Source organism: Sciurus vulgaris (genome assembly GCF_902686455.1).
Source record: "Sciurus vulgaris genome assembly, chromosome: X".
NCBI lineage: Eukaryota > Metazoa > Chordata > Mammalia > Rodentia > Sciuridae > Sciurus > Sciurus vulgaris.
Genome location: NC_136471.1, coordinates 78,441,241 through 78,463,529, shown reverse-complemented (window position 1 = coordinate 78,463,529; position 22,289 = coordinate 78,441,241). Strand labels below are relative to the sequence as shown.

The window sequence follows — 22,289 nt, the reverse complement described above, 5'->3', positions numbered from 1 at the left end:
GCGCATAATTAGTGTTAACACGGCGTGATCTACTTTTGCCTGATTAGTTAATGTCTCTTCTGCGCTAGTGGTCAACAGATGTTCCCCATTCTTTCTTGATTGGTACCGTGGCGCATGCTCCAACCGTGCTACTTAATCCTAAGCTGATTGGCTGCCTTAGTGTATATAAGACATTCTCTTCACCTGGGAGGAGATCGCAGAACGAAGGTTGCAGTTCACAGAACGCGGGACTAAGCAGACACCTCCAGATCACAGGTCACAAGACACACCACTAAGAAGCACCTCTGATAGCACGCACCTCTAGCATGCACCTTTAGGACGCAGGATGCAGGACGCACCTCTAAGAAGAAGCGGTAGAACTTTGATAAGCGTAGCCTCTCTGAAAGAGTAGCACCTCTAAAATTAAGCAAAGTCTCTCTTCCTCTAAGCAAAGTCTCTCCTCCTCTAAGCAAAGCCTCTCTTCCTCTCAAAGCCTCTCTTCCTCTAAAACTAAAAGTAAGCAAAGCCTCTCTTCTTCTATAAACTAGGGAACAAGCAAACAAGCAAGGAAGTAGCCTAAATAAAGTAATAGAAGTAGTTCATTTCCAGTCCACCTCCGATAAATTACTGCGAGATCGTTGCTGCGGGCGGCAACAGAGCAGCACTCTGGTTAAAGTTAAGATCACCAGTCGTGGGACAAACTGAAATTGAGAATATCCTGATCGGGCAGGGTGTCAGTGGAGGGGCAGGTTCAGCTGGCCTGGGGTCAGGTTTGGGGCCAAGAGGGGCTGGAACCAGTGGAATGCTGAGCCCAGGACCCATGGGGCCATGTGGCAGGCTGCTGGCCTACCAGTGATTGGGTATCAGCCCAGGGATCCGTGGCTGCTGGTGGGAATCTGCAGCGCTCCCTAGGCCTGGGTCCTGGACTTCCTGCCCTACCAGTTCCCGCTGTGGCTGCTGGAGCTTGAGCTTCACAGCAAGCTCATTTTTGGAAGTGAAAGAGGTTCCACATGTTGAGTATCTACCACGTGCCTCACATACAATGATCACCATGAGGTGAACCGGTTTCCTCTGCCATGTGTTCCCGCCACGGTGCCCTTCCTGGCTGCAGGCCCCAAAGCGACTGGGCCACCTGACTGTGGATTGAAACCTCCAAACTGTGAGCCTAAATGAACGCCTCCTCAGAACAGAAAAATAACTCCTGATGTCATGTACTCAGAACGAGGGCACGTGTCCTATGCAAGTTACCTGCCCCAAATGTTTAACCTGAATCTAATCATGAGGGAGCAATCGGACAAATCTTGCTCCAGGGGCTTGCTGCAAAACAGCTGCACGGGATCTTCAAAACTGTCTCCATCACGCAAGGCAAAAAGTCAGGGGTTATAGTTGAAAGGATGCTATAGCAACTTGGCAGACTGCAATGCATTACCCCTTGATTGGAAAGAAGGGTTTTAAGAAAGCAGTTGTGAAGGATGTCATTGGGGCAATCAGAAAAGGTTTCATGGAGTCATACAGTAGGAATCAGTATTGTCTCAAAGTTAAATGGTCTTCCTGTGATAACTGAACTAAGGTTTTGTAGGAGACCATTCTGAGATATGTGCTGGATATAATGAAGGGTGATGTATCAAAGGGTCTTCAAGTGAAACAAGTGTTTCAAAAAAATGATGAAAAATACACACTCACATAGTCAGGCACGGTGGCATTTGCCTGTAGTCCCAGCTAATTGAGAGCCTGAGGCAGGAGGCTCTCTGGAGCCCAGGATTTCGGGACCAGCCTGTGTAGTGCAGGGAGACCCCACCTCGTAAAAGAGTAAAGTGAAATGAGATAAAATTTAAAACTACTTGCTGTTATGGTTTGGATATGAGGTGACCCACAAAAGCTCCTGTTTAAGTTAATGCAGGCGGTGAAATTGCTAAATTAGGAGTGCTATCACCTCTTTAGATGATTAATCCATCTGTTGGATTAACGAGTTAAAAGGACTAACTAGGTGGTGAGTGTAGGCAGGTGGGGTGTGGCTGAAAGAAATAAGTCAATGGGGGCATGACTTTGGGGTTTATATTTTGTCCCTGCTGCCTCCTCTCCCCCTACCCCCCCCACTCTGCTTCCTGGTTACCATGAGGTTAGCAGCTTTCCTCCCCCGTTCCCTTCTGCCTCACTTCTGGCCCACGGCAATGGACTCGGCCCAGCACAGACTGAGCCCCGGAATCCATGAGCTCACAATACACTCTTCCCCCTCTAAGTTGTTCTTGTCAGGTATCTTGGCCACAGTGATGAAAAGCTGACTGGCACACTTACAAACACAAATGGAGATGTCTGAGAACAAATGAATTGACAAATTGTTAACAACAGATGAGTCCAGGTGAAGGATATATGGGGTCTCCTTTCACTTTCCTTGCAATGCCTGTGGAGGTCAGAAACTTTGAAAAGTATAATCTCCAGTAAAGGGGAATATTGTGGGCCACGTTATTCCAATTCACTTGAAAATGTAGAAAAAGGTCACCAATACCTAGAAGACATAACTGGCCCCAAACTGATGCAAGATGGAGTAGCGAACCTGAATCATAACCATGACAGAAATACGTCAGGGGTCAAAATGCTTTTAACAAACAGACAACTGCCCCAAATGCAAGCAGACAAACAAACTCCAGAATTCCCCCACCAGATTCTGACAGACAATGCTAGGAGTGAACACCTTCGTTCTGACACGAACTCCTGGAGGAAACTGAAAAGGAGGGACACTCCCCAACTCATGCTATGAGTTTGGAATAACCACCATCCCAAATCCTGACAGAAGGCAGTCTGAGAGAGAAAAATCCCATGTCAAGCACACATTCGTGACACAGAAGCCAAAAAAATTCAGAAAGACGGTGTTAGCCCGTAGAATCCTCCAGCATACATGAGGGAGAGCACATGATATGCCAAGATTAAATTGGATTTATTCCAGGAATACAAACTCGATTTATCCTCAGAAAATAAAGTAACATAATTCTGTGCATTTACAGATTAGAGGAGAAAAACATGATTTTCATGTTGAGAAATGGTAATTAGGTAATTTCAATATCCATTTCAGATGTATTGTTTACAGTTTGTATGTAAAAACTCAAGAGTTCTGGAAATATAATTTACTTACAGGTCTATGAGACTTGTAAACACATACTTTCATGGAACCACTATCACAATAAAAAATGGAGAACATTTACATCGCCCCCAAACTACTTCATGCTATTTGGTAGTTAACCCCTTCTACTAAACCCCTGGACGCTGGCAGGCAACAATCTGTACTTTGGCCCCTATGCTTTTGTCTTTGCCACGTCTGTCATGAAAACGGAACCATACAGCCTGGAGCCTTTTTAAAATTGTCTTGATTCATGGAAAGGGACACAGATGGGACTTCTGAAGGTACAATGTACAGTCTCTGGACCAGGGTAGTGGTTACTTGGCTTTAGCTCTTCGTAATTACTTGCCAAATTGTATGCTTATGTCTCCTGTGCTCGTAAGTTTACACATAAACCATCTGTTTCTTTATTTACTTTTAAGTATCTTGGTAAGGGGTTTTCATTAGGCAGCAATCGTCAATCCTTTAAGCAGAAGTGAGTGATTCTTGGAGAAGTCAGGTGACTCCCGAGATCTAGGGAGGGGCATGTGATTGGGGTGGGGCACACAGGAGGGTCCCAAGGTTGGCAGTGCTGGGATTCTTTCTGAGTGGTGGTTACCGGGGTCTTCCACCCTGTGCAACTGTGGGGGCCCGTTGACGCTGTTGTCTAGCAAACAGTGCACCATGGCTTCCCGCAGGTATGGTTCACATGGCCAGCCTGGTGGCCACAATGTACACAGCCAAACCTGGCAAACGCTGGCACTGTCTTCACCCCAACAGGAAATGATGATGAGGCACCACGCATGGGGAAAGTTGTTCTCGGAGACTGCAGACAGACGGGCACGAAGCTGTCCAAGTTCACCCAGGATTTTGTGACAGCAAGGACTGGAATCTGTGGTTGTGACTCATCATGACAATCTGATGCCGTGGACGTCACCTCACACCCGAAAATGCATCCTGCTGAGCCTCCACACAGCTGGGGATAGCTGCCCTGGCTGCCTCTCACTGGCCCAGATGACATCCCTTTCGCCCTAGCTGGAGTCTGGTGTGGGGAGACCATCTTTTCTGCTCTCAGGGTGAAAGCTTACATTTGGAAATGAATAACTGGGAGCCTGGGCACCTGGTTCGGGTGGGATTTATCTCAGGGCTCCAAGGTGCAGCTGCATCAAGCACAGGCACAGGGAGGGTTCAGCCAACCTCCAGAGCCCACTCTGAGCAGAGTAGCACGAAGAGGCAGCACCAGGACAAGGGCTCTCCAAGCCAGCGCCCAGTCCTCCTGGCTGGCAGGGGAGGCTTGAGGGAAGGAGCAGGGTGGGGAGCGCACGCTGAATGAGGGAAGGGATGTGACCTCCTTTCCATTTGGGCCCGATGGAATTTTCTAATGCGAGCCTCGGAATCTGCCACCTATTCCACTAGAGCTGGGAGATTCAGCCCTGACAAGTGCCAGTGGCGTGGTGTACTCCTTGAAGCAACATTACTGTGCCACGGCTGGTATGACTCTGGAACAAGAGAGGGCCTGTGCTCAGAGGGAAGGAGTGGGACTGGTAAAGCTGGTCACCAAGGGTCGAGCTCGTGCACTGGCAAGCGTCAGTCAATATGCTGCTCCCCTTGTGAAGACGGCCTCTTGCCTCCAAGGACAGTGCCGGGTGCCAGAATTCACCCCAGTCGGAACCGGCCTAGATGTCTCAGGTGGCAGAAACCCCCAGATGCAGAGTCTCTGCCCAGCTTCTTCAGGCAGATGTCAGCTTGTTGCGTTACCCCTCCAAGAAATAGCTACTTAGGTCAGCGTCTCAGACACAGCCTGAGGGACCCAGCCCCCCTACCCCGCTCAGGTGGAGGTTTGAAGTGGATGGTGTTAAGTCCCCGCCGCCCATCCTTTCTGGCTCTGAGGACTGATTGCCCTACCACTTGTGTGACAATCTGTCTCCCTGAGCCCATCCCACAGGGCCCAGAAGGGACACGGAATGAGAATACAGGGAAGGGTGGTCCCAAGCATGACCCGCTCTCCACAGGCAGTCCCTCTCCCCTACTCGCCATCTTTGCTGTGCCAATTCTGCCCAGGCATCGGTTAGCTCAGGGCGTGGCCATCTCCCACGGGAGCACCCTGCTTCAAGATGAGGCGAGAACCAGCCACTCTGAGGTAGCCAGCCTGCTAATCATTCTGTTGGCAACACAGGACTTTTGAGACACGATATTCATCCCAAAGGAGGATCAAGAGCCTCTGCCAGAGACTCCCGACATTTTGACAGCACTGACTCCATTGCTGAGTTTGGCGACTTTCACTTCATCCCAACCCACGCCCTCCTATGACTTAGGATTTGGACAATACCCCTTCTAAAAGGTAGATGCCAACCTTGCTCCGCTGCATTCTATCACCTGTGGATTGCAGGCCCTTCCCCTACTGCCTCTGTTCCCTGGATCTGATCTTTCTCTGTCCAGGGAGATCATCTCCAGCTCATCTGATTCGCCAGCATATGCAGACACTGACAGGCACAGGAGAGCCAGCGCACGCATGCGTGCACACACACACACACACACAATGCTATATCTTCATTTGTCAGGTTTGTCTGTTAGACATGCAGCCTCTCCAGAATGGGAGCTGTCTCACCTACTCAAACATGCATCTGTCCCTGAGTCTCGGGCACACCCAATCCTGAACCCTGGATGAGGCAAGGAACCCAGCCCACCTGTCCATCAGTGAGGGTAACATAGAACATGAAGCTCAGACAAAACTCTCCTGTGACCTCAGGAGGCAGTCTGGAAGATGGAACTGGGACATGCAAATACCACATCCAGGAAAATCCGTGTCATGGGGTTGATCAAACAATATCTTGCTGGGGACCATCCATGCACATGCAGACCTACCACCCACCTCTGCCCTTTTCAAATGAGAGCTACGGAGCTGACAGGCTGGGCAGATTTTCCCCAAGATAGCATAAGGGAGCCAGAGGGGACTCACCTCCTCACCTCCAACCCAGAGACAAACCCACATTTCCTTCCATTCCCTACACCCTACTCTTTCCTCCCATCTTCCCTGTACCTTTGCTTTGCTCTCCACCCACTGGAATGTGACCTCTGCCTCCATCCCTCTACTGAGAGGAAGAAGGGGAAACCGACAGGATTTGGCCACTGAGCTTTAAGGGTGAGGGCTAAGCAGGAACTAAGGATGATGGGCGATTTCTAGCTGAGCTGTCCCTCTGTGGGGTACTACCAGAAGAAGAGAGAGAGTCCAGACAGTGGACTGGGCCTGGGACGGGAAAGGTGAGCTCAACTGTGCCCTCTCCATGCCTGCCGAAATCACTCACTAGAACGAGGCCACCCGGGGAGAGCCATGGGAGAGATCAAGGATGCACAGGGGACTGAAAAGAAGCGGGGGAGGGGAGAAGCAGGGCAGCAAAACAAAGGAATAAAGGCAGGAGGGACTGGAGATCTGGAAGGGGTTCATTAGTTACTCCTGAAAGGGGGGACCAAAAGGCAAGAATTTGTCCTATGAGACCCCTAGAGAAAAGGCTGTTTGCAGAGAGCACCAGGAGGGCAAGAGGAGAAAAGGGAGAAATTCTAGTGTCCAGGCCCAGTTCACAGTGAACACAGACCCAGGGGTACCATGGTAAGCCTGAACACCAGGCTCCTGCTCAGAGGCCAGCCCTGACTGCCCTCTGGGAGAAGCCCACCACAAAATGCCAGGGATACTGTTCTTTGTTTTGTTTTGGTACCAGGGATTGAACACAGGGGAGCTTAACCACCCGAGCCCTTTTTAGCTACTTATTCATTCACTCATTTTAATTTTGAGAAAGGGTCTTGCTAAGATGCTGAGGCCGGCTTTGATCCTCCTGCCTCAGCCTCCCGAATCACTGGGAATACAAGCGTGCACCACTGCACCCAGCCAGGGATACTGTTCTTAACCAGTTTCCCCATGCTACTCCTGGCCCCTGCAGGCCCTCAGCCCTCAGACAGAGCAGACCACAGAACAGGAGAGGTACTTTAATTTGAAACTGCTGTGAGTGGGCAGGGGGGCCTGGCTGTAGGAGAACCAGAGGGAATCAGCTGGGCCGCTGCTCCTGGGCTCCACTGGTGCCAGCTGCTCGCCATGTACAACAATGCTGGGTTCAAACTGTCGAGCAGAGCAGAGCAGAGCAGAGCAGAGTCAGGGCTGTCCCTTGGCCAGAGCCTGCATGCAGCCCTCCCAGACAGCTGGGATTGGGGGAAGGGGAACGGTGAGCATAACACTCACTTCCAAGGTCCTGGAACTTGTGAGCGAGGGAATGCAAGACAGCTGAAAGAGAGGCATAACTGAGCACTCAGACATAGGCATACAAGGTCTTGTCCCCTGGTCCTCTTCTCCCATGCCCTGTGTCCAAACAGCCGTGGGACTGACTCCCCCACCCACCACTGGAACTCCATAAAGGAAAGACATGTACCGTAAGTGCTCGAATACCGGGGCATGGCAGAACCATCCAGAAACTTGTTAAGAACAAGCAATCAAGCAAACAAATGTAGGGCAACAAACACCAAACAAGCCACACCAACCAGAGCTTGAAGGGAAAATAAAGGAGGGGTCTCTAGAGGCCCAGAGAGGAGGAGTCTTTGGGACTCAATGGCAGAGGAGGTGGAGGTCAGAAAACGCACTGCTCTTTGTGCACAGCCCCAGCAGTCAAGGCACAGAAGGCACCAGGGCCAGGGCAGCTTGGTTTCCCCCACCCCACAGGAAGGTCCCTCCCTGTGGTGCTGCCTATACCTGCAGCCCAGCCCAGCCCAGCCCCGCCCCGGGAACCTGCATGGAGACACTGAGGTCTGCCTCTGCCCGTGTCCCTGCCCCAGCCCAGGCTTTGTCATACCTAGTTGCTCCTTGAGGTCGTCTATTTCTTTCTGTAGCACCACACACTGACCCAGCCAACAGCAGAGAAAGAGAAACGAGGAGTAATATCCTGGCCTCCTGTCTCCCCATCCTCCCACTCCCCCCCGCCCCCACTCCTCATATCCTCCACAACCCCCAGCCCAGGGGCAACACAGGCAGGGAATCCTCAGTGGAAAGGAGGAGGCCTCTGTCCCTGGGATGTGGGGTGCCAGGGGACACCCAAGTCAGCTTAACCTGGACCCGGAGCCCCCCATCTAGTTGGGGCCAGCATTTTTGGAGCCAGAGGAAAGCCTTACCCGGGGACAGCCCTGTGCTCCAGGTGGTTGCTGCTGCCTTTCCGGAACCCGGGTCTGCACAGGTGGATCCTGCTCACCTGAAAACAGAGCACCAACTCCAGCTCCCCAGCCTGGGTGTGAAGTGGAAAGAGCCTGGCTGGGTCTAAAGCGAGGCAGCAGCCCCCTCTGCAGGCAGCAAGTTGCACCTGCTCTCACCTGCCATTCCACCCCTTTCTCTGAGCCTGCCTTTCCTGCTCTGCAGTGTCAGTCCCCCACAGCTGTCACTGTGGCTCTCGGTTGGACACCAGTGGAGCTGCAGTCACAGCCAGCCCCTGGTAAGTGTCACATGGCTGGACAGGACACAGAAGAAAGGGCCGTATTCCTCTGAAAGTCTCCTTCTGGGAGTTGATGGTTGGGGCACCACTACAAATCACCCGTACCACATAAACCCCAAGCCGGGGACCAAGAGGCCTAAGGCCAGTGCTGCCCACACCCAGCTCCCTGTGGGAGCAAGGCTGGGTCCCCAGAAGTGACAGGGACAGAGATTTCCCTCCTCCACCCCTTTCCCCTTCACTGTTATCAAACCACGGGACTCACCAGAGGGCGCAAGGCCTCTGGGAGTGAGGACTCCCTGGCTCGAGTCCAAGGGCTGGGAGCTTCCTGGTGGTTGGGGGACTCTGGTGTTGGGGTCGCCACCGCTGAATTCTCCGGGGTGCATGCACAGGCAAGGTGTCCCTGGCCTGTGGGTTGAAAGCTAACACAGAAATTTTTTCAATGAGTCCAGTCAGGGTGTGTGTGCGCTTGCGCACAGGGGCTGGGGTGAGGCGGGCAACAAGGAGGAATACCAGCGCTCATCTGATCAGCACTGTCTCTTACTCAGGCCCAGGTCTGGAGGAAGAGCTGAGTCAGGGAGAAGCATGGGTGGGCTGTGAGGGGGCCGGATTCGAAGAAAGCCCAGGCCCCCTGCAAGGCAGGCTTGGGGAAGAGCTGGGAGGGAAGAATCAGGAGACAGATGGGGCTAAACACCCAAGATGGGCAGCTCAAACTGTAAAGGGTCACCTGATCAAGTCAGTGGCCAGCCCTGCTTTCCATCCCAGCCCTGTCTAGGAAAGAGGCAGGAAATGCACAAAGTGTGGCGAACAGCGACTGGTACCTACCAGGTACTTTCCTGTTGTCTGCCTGGACTACAAAGACCCCTAATTTGGCATCCTAATGACAGCAGGCTCTCAAAGACAACCTGAGCAAGGGGCCCGGGAAGCAAGAGCAAAGAACCGTGGGTGGAGTGGCAGGAGGAAGAGGAGTAAAGTCTACTCACCTGGGCCTGTGGGACTGCATCTCTATTTGAGTCATTATCTTCACTGGTCATAGACTGGGACTCCCCTGTCTTATGGGCCACAGTTCTCTTCCCAGTACCGCTGTCCTCTGACTGTGTGGGTCCCAAGGACAGGAAGGAATACCTCTTGGACCTCCCAAGCAGCGGAATCCCCGAGACTGGAGGGAAGGTGGCCAGTTCCAGGGGAGTTGCCTTGAGTCTTCGCCCCCATGAAGGGAAGGGCCCGCCCAGGGTTGCTCTCCAGGCACCTCCCAGGGATTTCCTCTCCTGGATGACTTTCTTCCGAGGAGTGGCCCTGGGCAGGCCCCCTGCAGCTGCAGGGGCTGCTGCTTCTGCTCCTGGGAAGCTGGGCCAACTCTCTCCCTTGCCCCAGAGCACGCTTTGCATTTTCTTGGAGGAGCGGGCTTCCAGCTCTGCCGAGGCCTGTCTTCCCAGGGCTGAGGTGAGATCGTGGGGAGCGGAGGTGGGCAGAGGACCCAGCATGTGAAGGAAATTCTCCCTGCTACCAACGCTCACGCTGGAGCGTCCAGCAGGGTCTCCAGGTTCCCTGGGGCTGCTGGACCTGGCCTGGCCTCCTCCTTTGGGGCAAATGCTCACCCTCATCGGCTGTATCTCACTGGACTCATCTGAAGACTCGGAGCCGGAAGAGGGCCGCTGGCCTTCCCCGCTGCCCGTCATCCTACTTTTGGTGCCTCTCTTGGCCTTCCCCCAGGCCCGGCCCCCCTCGGGCCCACTGGGGTGGCTCAGAGGGGCGGCAGAGGCCTGCTGCGCTTCCACGCGGCTGGGGGCCAGCGCGCCTCTCGTGCTGAAGCCTGCCTCTGCGTTCGCCCAAATGGCGGACAGTTCGGTGGCGAAGCTTTCTGGGGACGCGTATCTGCGGGTGCCCCAGGGCTCCCGGCCCATCAGCTCCTGCACGATGGCCGAAGACTCCAGAGTGAGGTGGGGCACCAAGTCCTGAAGTCCCGTCTCGTCAGCCGGGGAGCCAGGTCTGCCTTCACGACCCGGCAGCACCATCCCGCTCGCCTCTATCTCTTCCCACTCAGCCTCCAAGTCAAACTCAAGGGCTCTGGGGTCTGGGAGGCCACCCTCGCCCTCCCCACTACGCGGTGGTCCCAACTCAAGGCCAAGGCCCAGGCCCTGGGACCACGGGGCTCCGAAGGATGCAGAACCGAAGCCCGCGGGCTTCCCACTGTCTGCACCAAAACCGTCTCCCTGAATGGAAGCCTCATCGGCGGAGCTCATGGCACCAGTCTGGGCGGCCAGACTCCAGGGGAGATGACACACCAATTCCAGGCACTAGCAGCTAGGGCCTCAGGGAACACAGTCACAACAGGAGACACACGAGACCGCCTCAAGCTCACGAGGCTTCACGCAGCATCGTGAGCCTTCTAGGCCCACGTCGAGGGCCCTTTTATTGGTCCGCCTCCCCGCCAACCAACGCACGGCTTGTTGGCGCCTCTCTCCGTGCGCTCGCCAATAGGGATGAGGGCGCCAGACTAGTTGCGAAGCCCTGGGTTCTACCAGCTCTTCACCAGCCAGTTCCAGCAGGGGAGTCTAATTGGGAGTGCTTTCCTCGCATCTCTGCTCATCTTACAGCCTCTCACTAGTGGTGCTAATGCTTTTCCTGTGAAGGTTCGACTTAATTTTCACTCATCTGATCGGCCCTGGGCAGGCCCCCTGCAGCTGCAGGGGCTGCTGCTTCTGCTCCTGGGAAGCTGGGCCAACTCTCTCCCTTGCCCCAGAGCAAGCTTTGCATTTTCTTGGAGGAGCGGGCTTCCAGCTCTGCGGAGGCCTGTCTTCCCAGTGGGAAGCCCGTGGGCTTTGGTTCTGCATCTTTCGGAGCCCTGTGGTCCCAGGGCCTGGGCCTTGGTCTTGAGTTGGGACCACCGCATAGTGGCGAGGGAGAGGGTGGCCTCCCAGACCCCAAAGCGCTTGAGTTTGACTTGGAGGCTGTCACAAACGCAAGGAGGAGTCAATGAGAGTAAATTTAGTCCAAAATCAATTGGCTTTTATTTGACGCTAATCGCATGTTTATTGTAGTTATTTTATCTTTAGTCACACCAACATCACACATTACTTAATCACTAAATTGCTATAAGCCCTGAATAAACAAGACTCACTTGTTACTGAGACACGTTCCTAAGGTCCACTCCTATATGATGTGTCTTGAGTCAAAGGGCAGCTACACCCAGAGGTTAGTCAGCAAGACAGCTCAGGAGATTTCCCTGGGGAACTCCCTGTGGCTGGAATCCTGAGCAGGGAGGATGGTTGGAAGGCGAAAGAGAGCTTCCAGGTCAGGCAGGCAGGCTGGTGGAGACATCTCAGGCAGGATGCACATGGGCAGCTCCGTGGTCACTTCCACAGGAATATCTCGGTCACCGTCAGGACAACAGATATTCCAGCAAGCAACAACCAAGTCAGTGAGTCTCCTCCAGGCTTGGTGGAGCACTGGCATTATTGGTTAAAACGGAAACTGGAGCTAGGCTCAACATGAGTCCTTTTAAATTCTTTTTCTCAGACCCTGCCAGCTGATCTTCATCAGGGAGAAGACTCGGGGTCAGTTGCACATGTCTCCAGCTTGGGGCAACGTCAATCTTATCTTGGGGCAACACCACATCATTACCTCATTACAGCACAGAGCACTCAAGTTACTTTTTGCAAGTTACACAGCACACAGAAGGTCACACATTTAATTTTGCTCCTTACAGAGGCTGAGTGGGAAGAGATAGAGGCGAGCGGGAGGGTGCTGCTGAGTCGTGAAGGCAGATCTGGCTCCCCGGCTGAAAAGATGGGACGTCAGGACTTCGTGCCCCACCTCCCTCTGGAGGCTGTGGCTATCATGCAGGAGCTGATGGGCCTGGAGCCCTGGGACACCTGCAGATACCCGTCCCCGGAAAGCTTCACAACTGAACTGTCTGCCATTTGGGCAGACTCAAGAGGCAGGCTTCAGTGTGAGAGGAACGCTGGTCCCCAGCTGCATGGAAGTGCTGCAGGCCCCTGCTACCACTCTGAGCCACCCAAGTGAGCTCGAGTTTGGCTGGGCCTTGGGGAGCCCAAGAGAGGCGCCAAAAGTAGGATGATGGGCAGCAGGAATGCCCACCGGCCCTCTTCCAACCCTGAGTCTTCAGATGGTTTCAGTGAGATACAGCTGATGAGGGTGAGTTTTGCCCCAAAGGAGGAGGCCAGGCCAGGTCCAGCAGCCCCAGGGAATCAGGTTTCTATGCTAGAGGGAATTTGCTTCATATGCAGGGCTCTGTACTGACCTCCACTCCCCAGAACTCACCTCATCCATGGAAAGGCAGGCCTCAGGACAGCTGGAAGCCTGTTCCTACAAGAAAATGCAAAGCATGCTCTGAGTCAAGGGAAGGACCAAGCCCAGCAACGCAGGAGGTACACCTGCTACTGCAGGGGGCCCGCCCAGGGCCACTCCTAGGAAGAAGACCATCTGGGAGAAGAAATCCCTAGGGGGAGGCTCAGAAGTTACCCTGGGCTGGACCTTCCCTTCCTGGGGGTAAGAAACTCAGGCAGCTCCCCTGGAACCCACCACATTCCCCCCAAATTGCATAGGGTCCACTGCTTGGGAGATCCAACAGATATCCCTTGGAAGCACTGGGACTCAAACAGTCTAAGCACAGTGAAACTGGGGAGAGATGTGCACCTAAGGAGACACTGGAATCCCGGCCAGTGGCCAGTGATGATAATGGGCCAAATACAGATGCAGTCCTACAGGCCCAAGTGAGTGGGCCTTCATCTTCCTCCTTCTCTCACTCCTCCCTTCTCCTCCCCCAACACACACTTGCTTGCCCTTGTTCCCTCTGCCCCTTGCACAGAGGTTGTCTTTGGGAGCCCGCCGTCATTACAATGTCAGCTAGGGGTGTCTGTAGTCAGGGCAGACATCGAAAACGTAGCTGGTGTGTGCGGGTCCCTGTTGATCACATTTTGTGCATGTCCTGCCTGCTCCCTAGAGGGCCTGGGATGGAAAGAGAGCGTGGATGCTAATATGGTCGAATGATGACCCCTTTCACTTTGGGCTTCACATCTCGGGCATTTAGTCTCATCTGCCTCCTGATTCCTTCCTCCCAGCACTTCCCCCAGGGGGCCTGATCATTCTCAGTGTCCCCCTTAACCCCACCTACCCTGCATCTCCCTGACTCAGCTCTACCTCCTTGCCTGGAGCTTACTGAGAGACATTGCTAATGAGATGAGCCTTGGAATTTCCCCTTTGTTCCCGACCTCATCTAGCTCCTGTGCACACGGGATCATACTCAACAGGCACACCCACTAGGCGAGTCAGAAATGTCTGCATTAGCTTCCAGCACACAGGTCAGGGACACCTTGCCTGGGCATGCATCATGGAGAATTCAGCATTGGTGACTCCAACACCAGAGTCCCCCAACCTCCAGGAAGGCACCAGCCCTTGGACTTGAGCCGGGGAGGCCTCACACGCAGAGGCCCAGCCCCCACTGGTGAGTCTTGTGGGCTTTGTAGCAGTATCGAAGGGCAGGATATGGAAACCTCTGGCTCTGTCAGTTCTGTGGACCCAGCCTTGGTCCCAGGTTTTCCTGCCTACCAAGAGAGTACTCACATAAGAAACTGGGTTTGATTCCAGCGGCTCGGGAGGCTGAGGCAGGAGGATGGTGAGTTGAAAGCCAGTCTCAGAAACTTAGCAAGGCCCTAAGAAACCCAGTGAGACCAGGTCTCTACATAAAATACAAAAAAGGGCTGGGGATATGGCGAAAGAAAGAAAAGGAAGGAAGGAAGGGAGGGAGGGAGGGAGGGAGGGAGGAAGGAAGGAAGGAAGAAAGGAAAAAAAAATGAAACTGGCTGTGGGCAAGAGTAGCTACATGCCATTTGGTTCCCTGTGTGGGTTTTATGTGGTGTGAGTGATTTGTGGCAGTGCCCCAAACACCAACTCCACAAGTAGACTTTTGGCAGAATTGAGCCTTCTTATTGGATCCTGTTCAGCCACATGGCTCCTCCACGGCCAGGTTGTGGGTGTAGCCCTGCTGGTGTCCAACCCAGAGACATAGGGCTACAGGGCCACAGTGACAGCTGGGGCTGACACTGAGCAGCGGGGAAGGTCACCAGAGAGGGTATGGAGCTGCAGGTCAGAGCAGGTGCAACTGGCTGCCCGCAGAAGGAGATGCTGCCTCACTTGAGACCCAGCCAGGCCCTTTCTGTTTCCAAGGGAGGGCTGGGGAGCTGGATTTTGTGTTCTCTTTCAGGTGACCAGGAACCAGCTGTGCATCCCCTGGTTCCTGAAAGGCAGCAGCAGCCACCTGGAGCACAGGGTTGCTCCCAGGTACTGCTTTCTCTGGCTCCTAGAAATGCTGACCCAGCTAGGTGGTGGGCTCCCTGTCCAGGATAAGCTGATGTAAGTGGCCCCTCGCATCCCGCACCGTAGGGATGAGAGGATGGATGGTGGCCTCCTCCTTTCCTCTGAGGATTCCAGGCCTACGCTGCGACTGGACTTTTGGATATGGGGAATGGGAGAGGTGGGGGTGAGCAGGAAGTTGAGGAGAGAGGAGGCCAGAATATTAATCTCACTTCTCTTTGCCCAGTGTCTGCTGGCTTAGTGTGTGGTGCTACAGAAAGAAAGAGATGACCTCAAGGAGCAACTAGGTATGAGGAGTCCCGTGTGGGGCTGGGGTGGGACAGAGGGAGACCTTGGTGTCTCTGAGTGAATGTGCCTGCAGATTCAGGCAGCACCACAAGGATGGACTTTCTCGTGGCTGGCCTGGGAGTCTTGTGTGCATTGACTATTGCGGCTGTGTACAAAGAGCGGTGCACCGTGTGAACTCCATGAGCTCCACATTGAGTCCCAGATGTCCCCTTTACTGAGGACCTTCACAGATGCCACCTTCATTTTTCCTTTAAGGGCTGGTTTCTGTAGTTTCTTTAATGTGTTTGTTGTCCTGTGTTTGTTTACATGCTTGTTTGATTTAAATCATTTCTGTGTTGCTGCCACACTGCCCTGTGGCCCATATTTCTCAAGTGCTCAGTTTTGTCTCTCTCTTTCAGTGGCCATGCCGTTCCTTGATGACAAGTTCTAGGACCTTTGAAGTGAGTGTGTGGCTCCTCACACCCCTTTCCCACAGTCCTGGCTATCTGGGAAGGCTGTGGTCTGACTCTGCTCTGCTTGTCAGGTGGCACAAAGCATCTTTCTACAAGCTGAGCCTAGCTACTGGTACCTGTGGTGCCCAGGAGCAGCAGCCAAGCTGGTTCCCTCTGTTTCTTCTTCAGCCAGGGCTGCTTCTCTGCCCCCACTTTTGGGCTTGCCCACCCCAGTTCACAGAAGTTTCAAAATAAAGTGCCTCTCATGATCTTGTGCACTTTCTCTGAGGTGTGGGTGCTTGGGTGGGGACAGGAGAAGTATGAGTAGCTGCCCCCTTTCGGAGCACATCGTGGAACAATATCCCTGGCATTCTGTGGTGGGCCTCTCCCTGAGGCGAGTCTGGGTCAGCTTCTGAGCAGGAGCCCTGTTCTCAGGCTTACCATGGTCCCCTGGGTTCTGTGTGGGCTGGGTCCAGCCACACCAGCATTTCCTCCCTTTCCCCACCTGCCCTCTTGGTGCTCTCTGGTGACATTCTTCTCTCTGAGGGTCACATAAGGACCCGTTATTGCCTTCTCTCCTTCCTTCTTCAAGTAAAAATAAGCCCCTTCCAGAGCACCAGTCCCTCCTGCCTTTTCTTTCTTTTTTTTTTTTTTTTTTTGGAAAGGAAGCAGATACCTTGCTTCTACCTTCTCACCCTACTTTTCTGCCCAGAGCGTCCTTGATCTCTCCCATGGCTCTCTTCTGGTGTCCTCTTCAGAGTGAGTCATTTCAGCAGCATACAGTTTTTCAAAATCATCCCCTATAATCCTTCAAATTTCCGGCTTTAATGTCTCCTTTTTCATCTCTAATTTTGTTTATCTGAGTCTTCTCTCACATTGGTCTAGCTAAGGCTTTGTTAATTTTGTTTCTCTTTTCAAATAAATACCTCTTTGTGTCATTTATCATTTATGTTGTTCTTTTGGGCCCTATGCCATATGATTATGCTCTGATCTGTATTATTTTTTTCTGTCTAAATATTTTGGTATGGTTTGTGCTTGATTTTATAAGACCTTGAGATGCACCATTAGGCTGTTATATTTTAAGTCTTTCTGCCCTTTTAATGTAGGCTCTCACTGCTATAAAATTCTCTCAGTACTGCTTTTGCTGCATGTTTCGGTATGTTGTTGTTTTAGTCAGCTTTTTCTCTGCTGTGACTAAAGGATCTGACCAGAAGAATTTTAGGAGAAACAGTTTATTTGAGGGCTCACGGTTTCAGTGGTCTTAGTCCACAGAAGGCTGGCTCCATTCTTTGGGGCTCGAGGTGAGGCTGAGCATCAGGGTGGACGAGTACGGCGGAGGAAAGCAGCTTACATGTTGATCAAGAAGCAGAGACTCCACTCTCCAGATACAAAATATATACCCCATGGCCACACCCCCAGTTAAGCACTTCCTCAAGCCGCACACCACCTGCCCTCAGTTACCATTCAGTTAAACCCATCAGGGATTAATTCACTGATTAGGTTAAGACTCACAACTCAATCATTTCTCCTCTGAACCTCCTTGCATTGTCCCACATGTGAGCTTCTGGAGGACAGCTCATATCCAAACCATGTGAGTTGTCTTTCCATTTTCATTTGTTTCAAGGGAGTTTAACAATTTCCTTCTGACTTCCTCAATGACTCACTGTTTGTTCAAAAGTATGTTGTTCAAACTCCATGTCTTTGTGTGATTTCTATAGCTGCTCTGTTCTTGATTTCTAGTTGTATTTCATTGTGATCAGAAAAGGTACAGGATATGATTTCAGTTTCTTTAATTACTTAAGACTCGTTTTGTGACCTAATGTGTGGTCTCATCTAGAGGAAGTTCCTTGCTCTGATGAATGCGTATATATTGCAGCTCTTGGACGGAATCTTTGATCTATAGCATAGTTGAAGTCTGATATTTCTTTATTGATTTTTGTCTGGATTATCTATCCATTGTGAGAGTGGGGTACTGAAATCCCCATCTATTGCATTGGAGCCTACCTCTCCCTTTAGGTCCAATAGTATTTGTTTTATAAAACGGGGTTCTGCATTATTAGATGCATATGGATTTATAATTGTTATATATCTTCTTTTTATTTTTTTAAAATTTGTTCTCCTTAGTTATACATGTCCGTAGAATGTATTTTGACATATTGCATATACATGGGGTATAACTTCCCATTTTTGTGGTCGTACATGATCTTCATGATGAACTGAATCCCTTGATCATTATATGATGACCTGCTTTTTCTCTTCTCACTGTTTTGGTCTTAAAGTCCATTTTGTCAGATATAGGCATAGCTATCCCTGCTTGGTTTTGGATTCTGTTAGCTTGGAATATCATTGTCCATCCTTTCACTTTCAGTCTGTGTGTGTCCTTACTTTCGAGGTGAGTTTCTTGTAGGCAGGATATTGTTGGGCCTGTGTTTTAATACATTCGGCCAGCCTTTTTTTTTTTTAAACTGGAGAATTAAGACGACTTACATTCAGAGTTTTAACAAAAGATATAGACTTGCACCTTCCATTTCATTGATTTTGCTTCTAGTTGTGTTGAATATTCTCTGTTTGGTTCTTCCTGTTATTCACCTTTGTGATTTGACATTGTAGTGTGTTTATAATGTTTGATTCTTTTCAATTTCTCATTTGTGTATCTACTCTTCTAGTGATATTTATACTTTCACATGCTCTCATGCTAGCAGCTATCTTTCTTCTGCTTCTGGTGTAGGACTCTGTGGGAAGCCATTCATATTTAGCAGAATCAGACTAGGTTGACCCATGGGACACAGAGGCCTGGCTTCCAGGAACCAACAGCCACGAAGGTCTGTCCCAGGTTGCCAGGAAGCATGTGGCGCTGTGTGGGAGTGGTTCCCTGTCTCCTTTGGGAATATTTCTCCTAAGAGAATGACTCCCCTAACTCCACCCTATCCTGTCCATCTCAGAAGAAGCTCCTCCTGGTCTTGCCCCACCCCCCCCCCCGCTTTACCTGTGTATTATAAATTAAAAAAGAGTTTGGCGACTCCAGGTTGTTGTTGTTAGAAGCCAGAGCTGGTATGGCCAGACCCGTTATGCCCCCTCTCATTTAAAAAGAGTATTGGCCCTTGTGTGTTTGTTGAGTAGAGAAGTTTTTGGGTAATAGATTGAAAAACAGTCAACACCATCCTCTGGCAGTTAACCCTTTTCTCATCCACGTGGGATGTGGCAGAGAGGCCCCCACAGGACTCCTTTGAGCATCTTTGGTAAGGTTGATCTGGTGGTCATGAACTCCCTTAGCCTTTGCTTATCAAGGAAGGCCTTGAATTATCTTTTGATTCTCAGTGATAGCCTTGCTGTGCATAGTAATCTTGGTTGACAGTTTTCTTTGAGAACTTGAGATACATCATTCCATGCCCTCCCAACTTACAGGATTTCTGCTGAGAAGTTTGCTGTTAGCCTAATGGGGTTGTTCTTAAATGGGTCTTGGAGCATTTCTCTTGCAGATTTTAAAATTCTTAATTCTTCCTTTGTCCTGCATTTTGACAGTTTGACCATATGTTGTGGTGAGGATCATCTCTGGTCATTTCTACTGGGGGTTCTGTAGCCCACCTCTACTTGGATGTCCACATCTTTCCAAATATTAGGGGAGATTTCTGCTACTATTCCATTGAATAGGTTTTCTATGTCCTTACCTCTATGTCTCCTACTTCGGGTAGACCATTGAGGTGGAATTTGATGTTTTTAATTGGTCTTTCTTTCTTATTTTTACTTCTGTAGGTGGTATTTCAGAAGACCCGTCTTCAAGCTCTGATATGCTTTATTCTGCTTGGTTTTGAGGCTTTATTCCTTTTCTCAATTCTTTTTCCTTTTCCTTTATTTTCACAGTTCTGGGAATTGAACACACGGTTTTGAACTTGTGATCCTCCTGCCTCGGCCTTCCAAGTAGCAGGGATTCCAGGAATGTGCCACCACACCCATCTTGAATCTTTCAATTGAGCCCTTTATCTCACTTATATGGCTCTTTATTTCCAAGATTTCTGATTTTTCAGTCAAATGTCTTTATTTCTTTACTGAAGTTTTCATTCATATCCTGAATTGTCTAAGTTCATTAACAGTTTGTATTCTCTTGAATATCACTAAACTTGTCTTCTCTTTTGAAAGATCATTCTTTATCATTCTTGGTCAGGGATTTCATCCACTTTGATATCTTTGGAGTCATTTACTAGAGAGTTATGAACTTCAGGAGCTATCATATTACCTTGGCTTCCCCCCCCCCTCATATTTCTTCTGTTCCTATGTTGAGATTGGCACAACTGGTGAAATGGGTATCTCTACTACTATTATGGGAAGGCCTTCAGAATAAGCTGCTTTCTCCTAAAGAAGCGGTTTGGGGTGTGAATTGGTTCTGCAACGCTGAGTTTATTTCCAGCCGACTGAGGTAGCATACTCCCCGGTAGCTTCTTTGGCTGTGATTAGTGAGTGAGTGAGTCCGGGCACAGTTCATTCCGTATGGAGTTGGAGAAACCCAGTGTCTCTGCAGGTTGTGGAAGAGTGGGGACAATCTATCAGTGTAGGGAGGTATGGTGTAGACGGCAGAGGGTGTACCCTGTGTGGTTACTCCTAGAGTGGGAGTGTGGCTCCTTTTGGGTGATGGGAGTTTCCTCAGACACTCTTGATAATGACTGTGTTACTTGAATGGGACTCTGGTACTGGTTGCTCCAGTTGTGGTGAGGAGTCCTCTGGTTAGACACTGTTGCCAGTCCAGGTGCTTCATGGGGAGAGGTGGGGGCCAGGAATGTGACATCCACACCAAGATTTGTCAGCTGTGTGTGATCAGATAAGGTGAAGGGGATGACTGATGCAGGGGACCTGCATAGGTGTGGAAGCAGGAAATGTTGTGTTTTTCCTTTCTGTAGCTTCTGGGCGTGCCTGTCCAGGCACAGGATCTCGCCCCCCCCGCCCCGCCGCCGCCGCCCCCGACACATCAGATATTATGGAATGACAGCCAAGGGCTTTTCTGTCCCTTTTCTTTCAGTAGTAGTGCCCATCAGGCTTTGATCTGAAGCTGGGAAAATTTCCTCTCAGCTGAGGGGCTCGCGTTAAGAGAGGGAGAGCAGAATGCAGCTGGCACAGCTGGGCAAAGTTTCCTCCCTTAGGTTGAGCACTCTGATGACAAGGTGATGGCTGGGGGCTTTTTTCTCCCCCTCTGTTTCTTTCATCTGTAGCACCCACCGAGGACCTAGTGGGTGTGGGTTATGGCTGGAGCTGGGTAAAACTCCCCTCTGCTCAGAGGCTTGCAGGAGGGAGGGTGAGTTTGGAACGCAGATGGTGCCAGTGGGCAAAGTTTCTCTCTGGACTTTCTTAGGCTGTGCAACTCAGGTGTGGGGCTGTGGCCAGGTCCACCACAGCTCAGTTGCTCAAATCTGCTCCAGCATCCTCTGTGGGTAGGGGAGCAGTGGAAACTCAGAGTTCCATCTTCTACCAGAAGATGGGTTCCAGAGATGGGAATATGCATGGGACTCTGACCCTTAAAGCAGTCTAACTCCAGACAATAGTTCCCCTTTCAACATGGCTCCTGGCTACAGTAGCCTGGGGGTTCACTGAGAGATGATGCTAATTCCTTTTCCAAAGCCAGACTACTATGCAGACCTCTTATCCCTTCAGGCTGCAGGCCTGCAAGGGCCAGGGCCATGAAACTTGCCAATAGCTGGGATCCTCAGTACTTGTAATGATGCAGTTTGCTGCGCCTCTCTCTTTCACCTGTACCCTTGCAATGGGACACCCCCCCACACACACAGCCCTGGAGCCAGCAGGCAGCTGATGGGATATTTGGTTTCTCTTGCTATACTGCTGTCCCAGGTCTCTCCATTTTACGAGGTTTTAATTTCTCCACTGTTGAATTCCAGTGTCCTCCCATGGTCACTTCCCTCAACATGCACCTGTACACCTATTGCCTTGGTTCTTTGTGGAGGAGCAGGTGAGTGCTAGTTATCTCTATTCAGCCACCTTGCCTGCCTCAGTAGCATTTTTTTTTTCTTTCTTTGGTGCAAGGGATTGAACTCAGGGGTGTTTCACCATTGAGCCACATCCCAAGCCCTTTTTATTTTTTTTTATTTTGAGACAGGGTCTCATTAAGCTGCTTAGGGTCTCCCTAAATTGCTGAAGCTGGCTTTTAACTTGCAATCCTCCTGCCTCAGCCTCCTGAGTCACTGGGATTACAGGTGCCTGACCTCAGGAGCGTTATTATATACTAAATACAAATTAGCTGAGAAAAAAAATCATGGAAGGAACTGAATTCGCACATTGAAGAACACACAAAAACTCAGAAGACCTCCCATGTTCCTGGATTAGAAGAATTAGTATTGTTAAAATGTTTGTAGTGAGCCACGAACAGAGAGGTGCACCTGTGGCCCTAGGTATTCAGAAGGATGAGGCAGGAGGATAGTGAATTTGAGGCCAACTTGGGCAACATAGAGAGACTGTGCCTCAAAAAAATTGTCCATATTTCCCAAAGTGATTTGCAGTTTCAGTGCAATCCTCATCAAAATACCAGTGACACTCTTCAAAGAAACAGAGAAAATAATCCTAAACTTCACATGGAATCATAAAAGACTCTGAATAGCCAAAGCAATACTGAGCAAAAAGAACAATCACAAGTGTGATGCCTTGTCACACTACTTGACCTGAAGACACATTACATGAGTGTATTCACCAAGGCAGCCA

The 22,289-nt window shown here is 50.9% G+C and overlaps 1 protein-coding gene across 1 annotated transcript; it reads right to left on the bottom strand.

The window, feature by feature from the left end:
- Nucleotides 1–9,079: 9,079 nt before the first annotated feature.
- LOC306651575 (uncharacterized protein CXorf49 homolog) lies at nt 9,080–10,778 on the bottom strand (the record flags this gene model as incomplete). Its single annotated transcript, XM_079124241.1, has 2 exons — nt 9,080–9,190; nt 9,519–10,778. The coding sequence occupies 2 exons, from the start codon at nt 10,776–10,778 to the stop codon at nt 9,080–9,082; spliced, it is 1,371 nt and encodes a 456-aa protein (XP_078980367.1).
- Between the last annotated feature and the right edge of the window lie 11,511 nt (nt 10,779–22,289).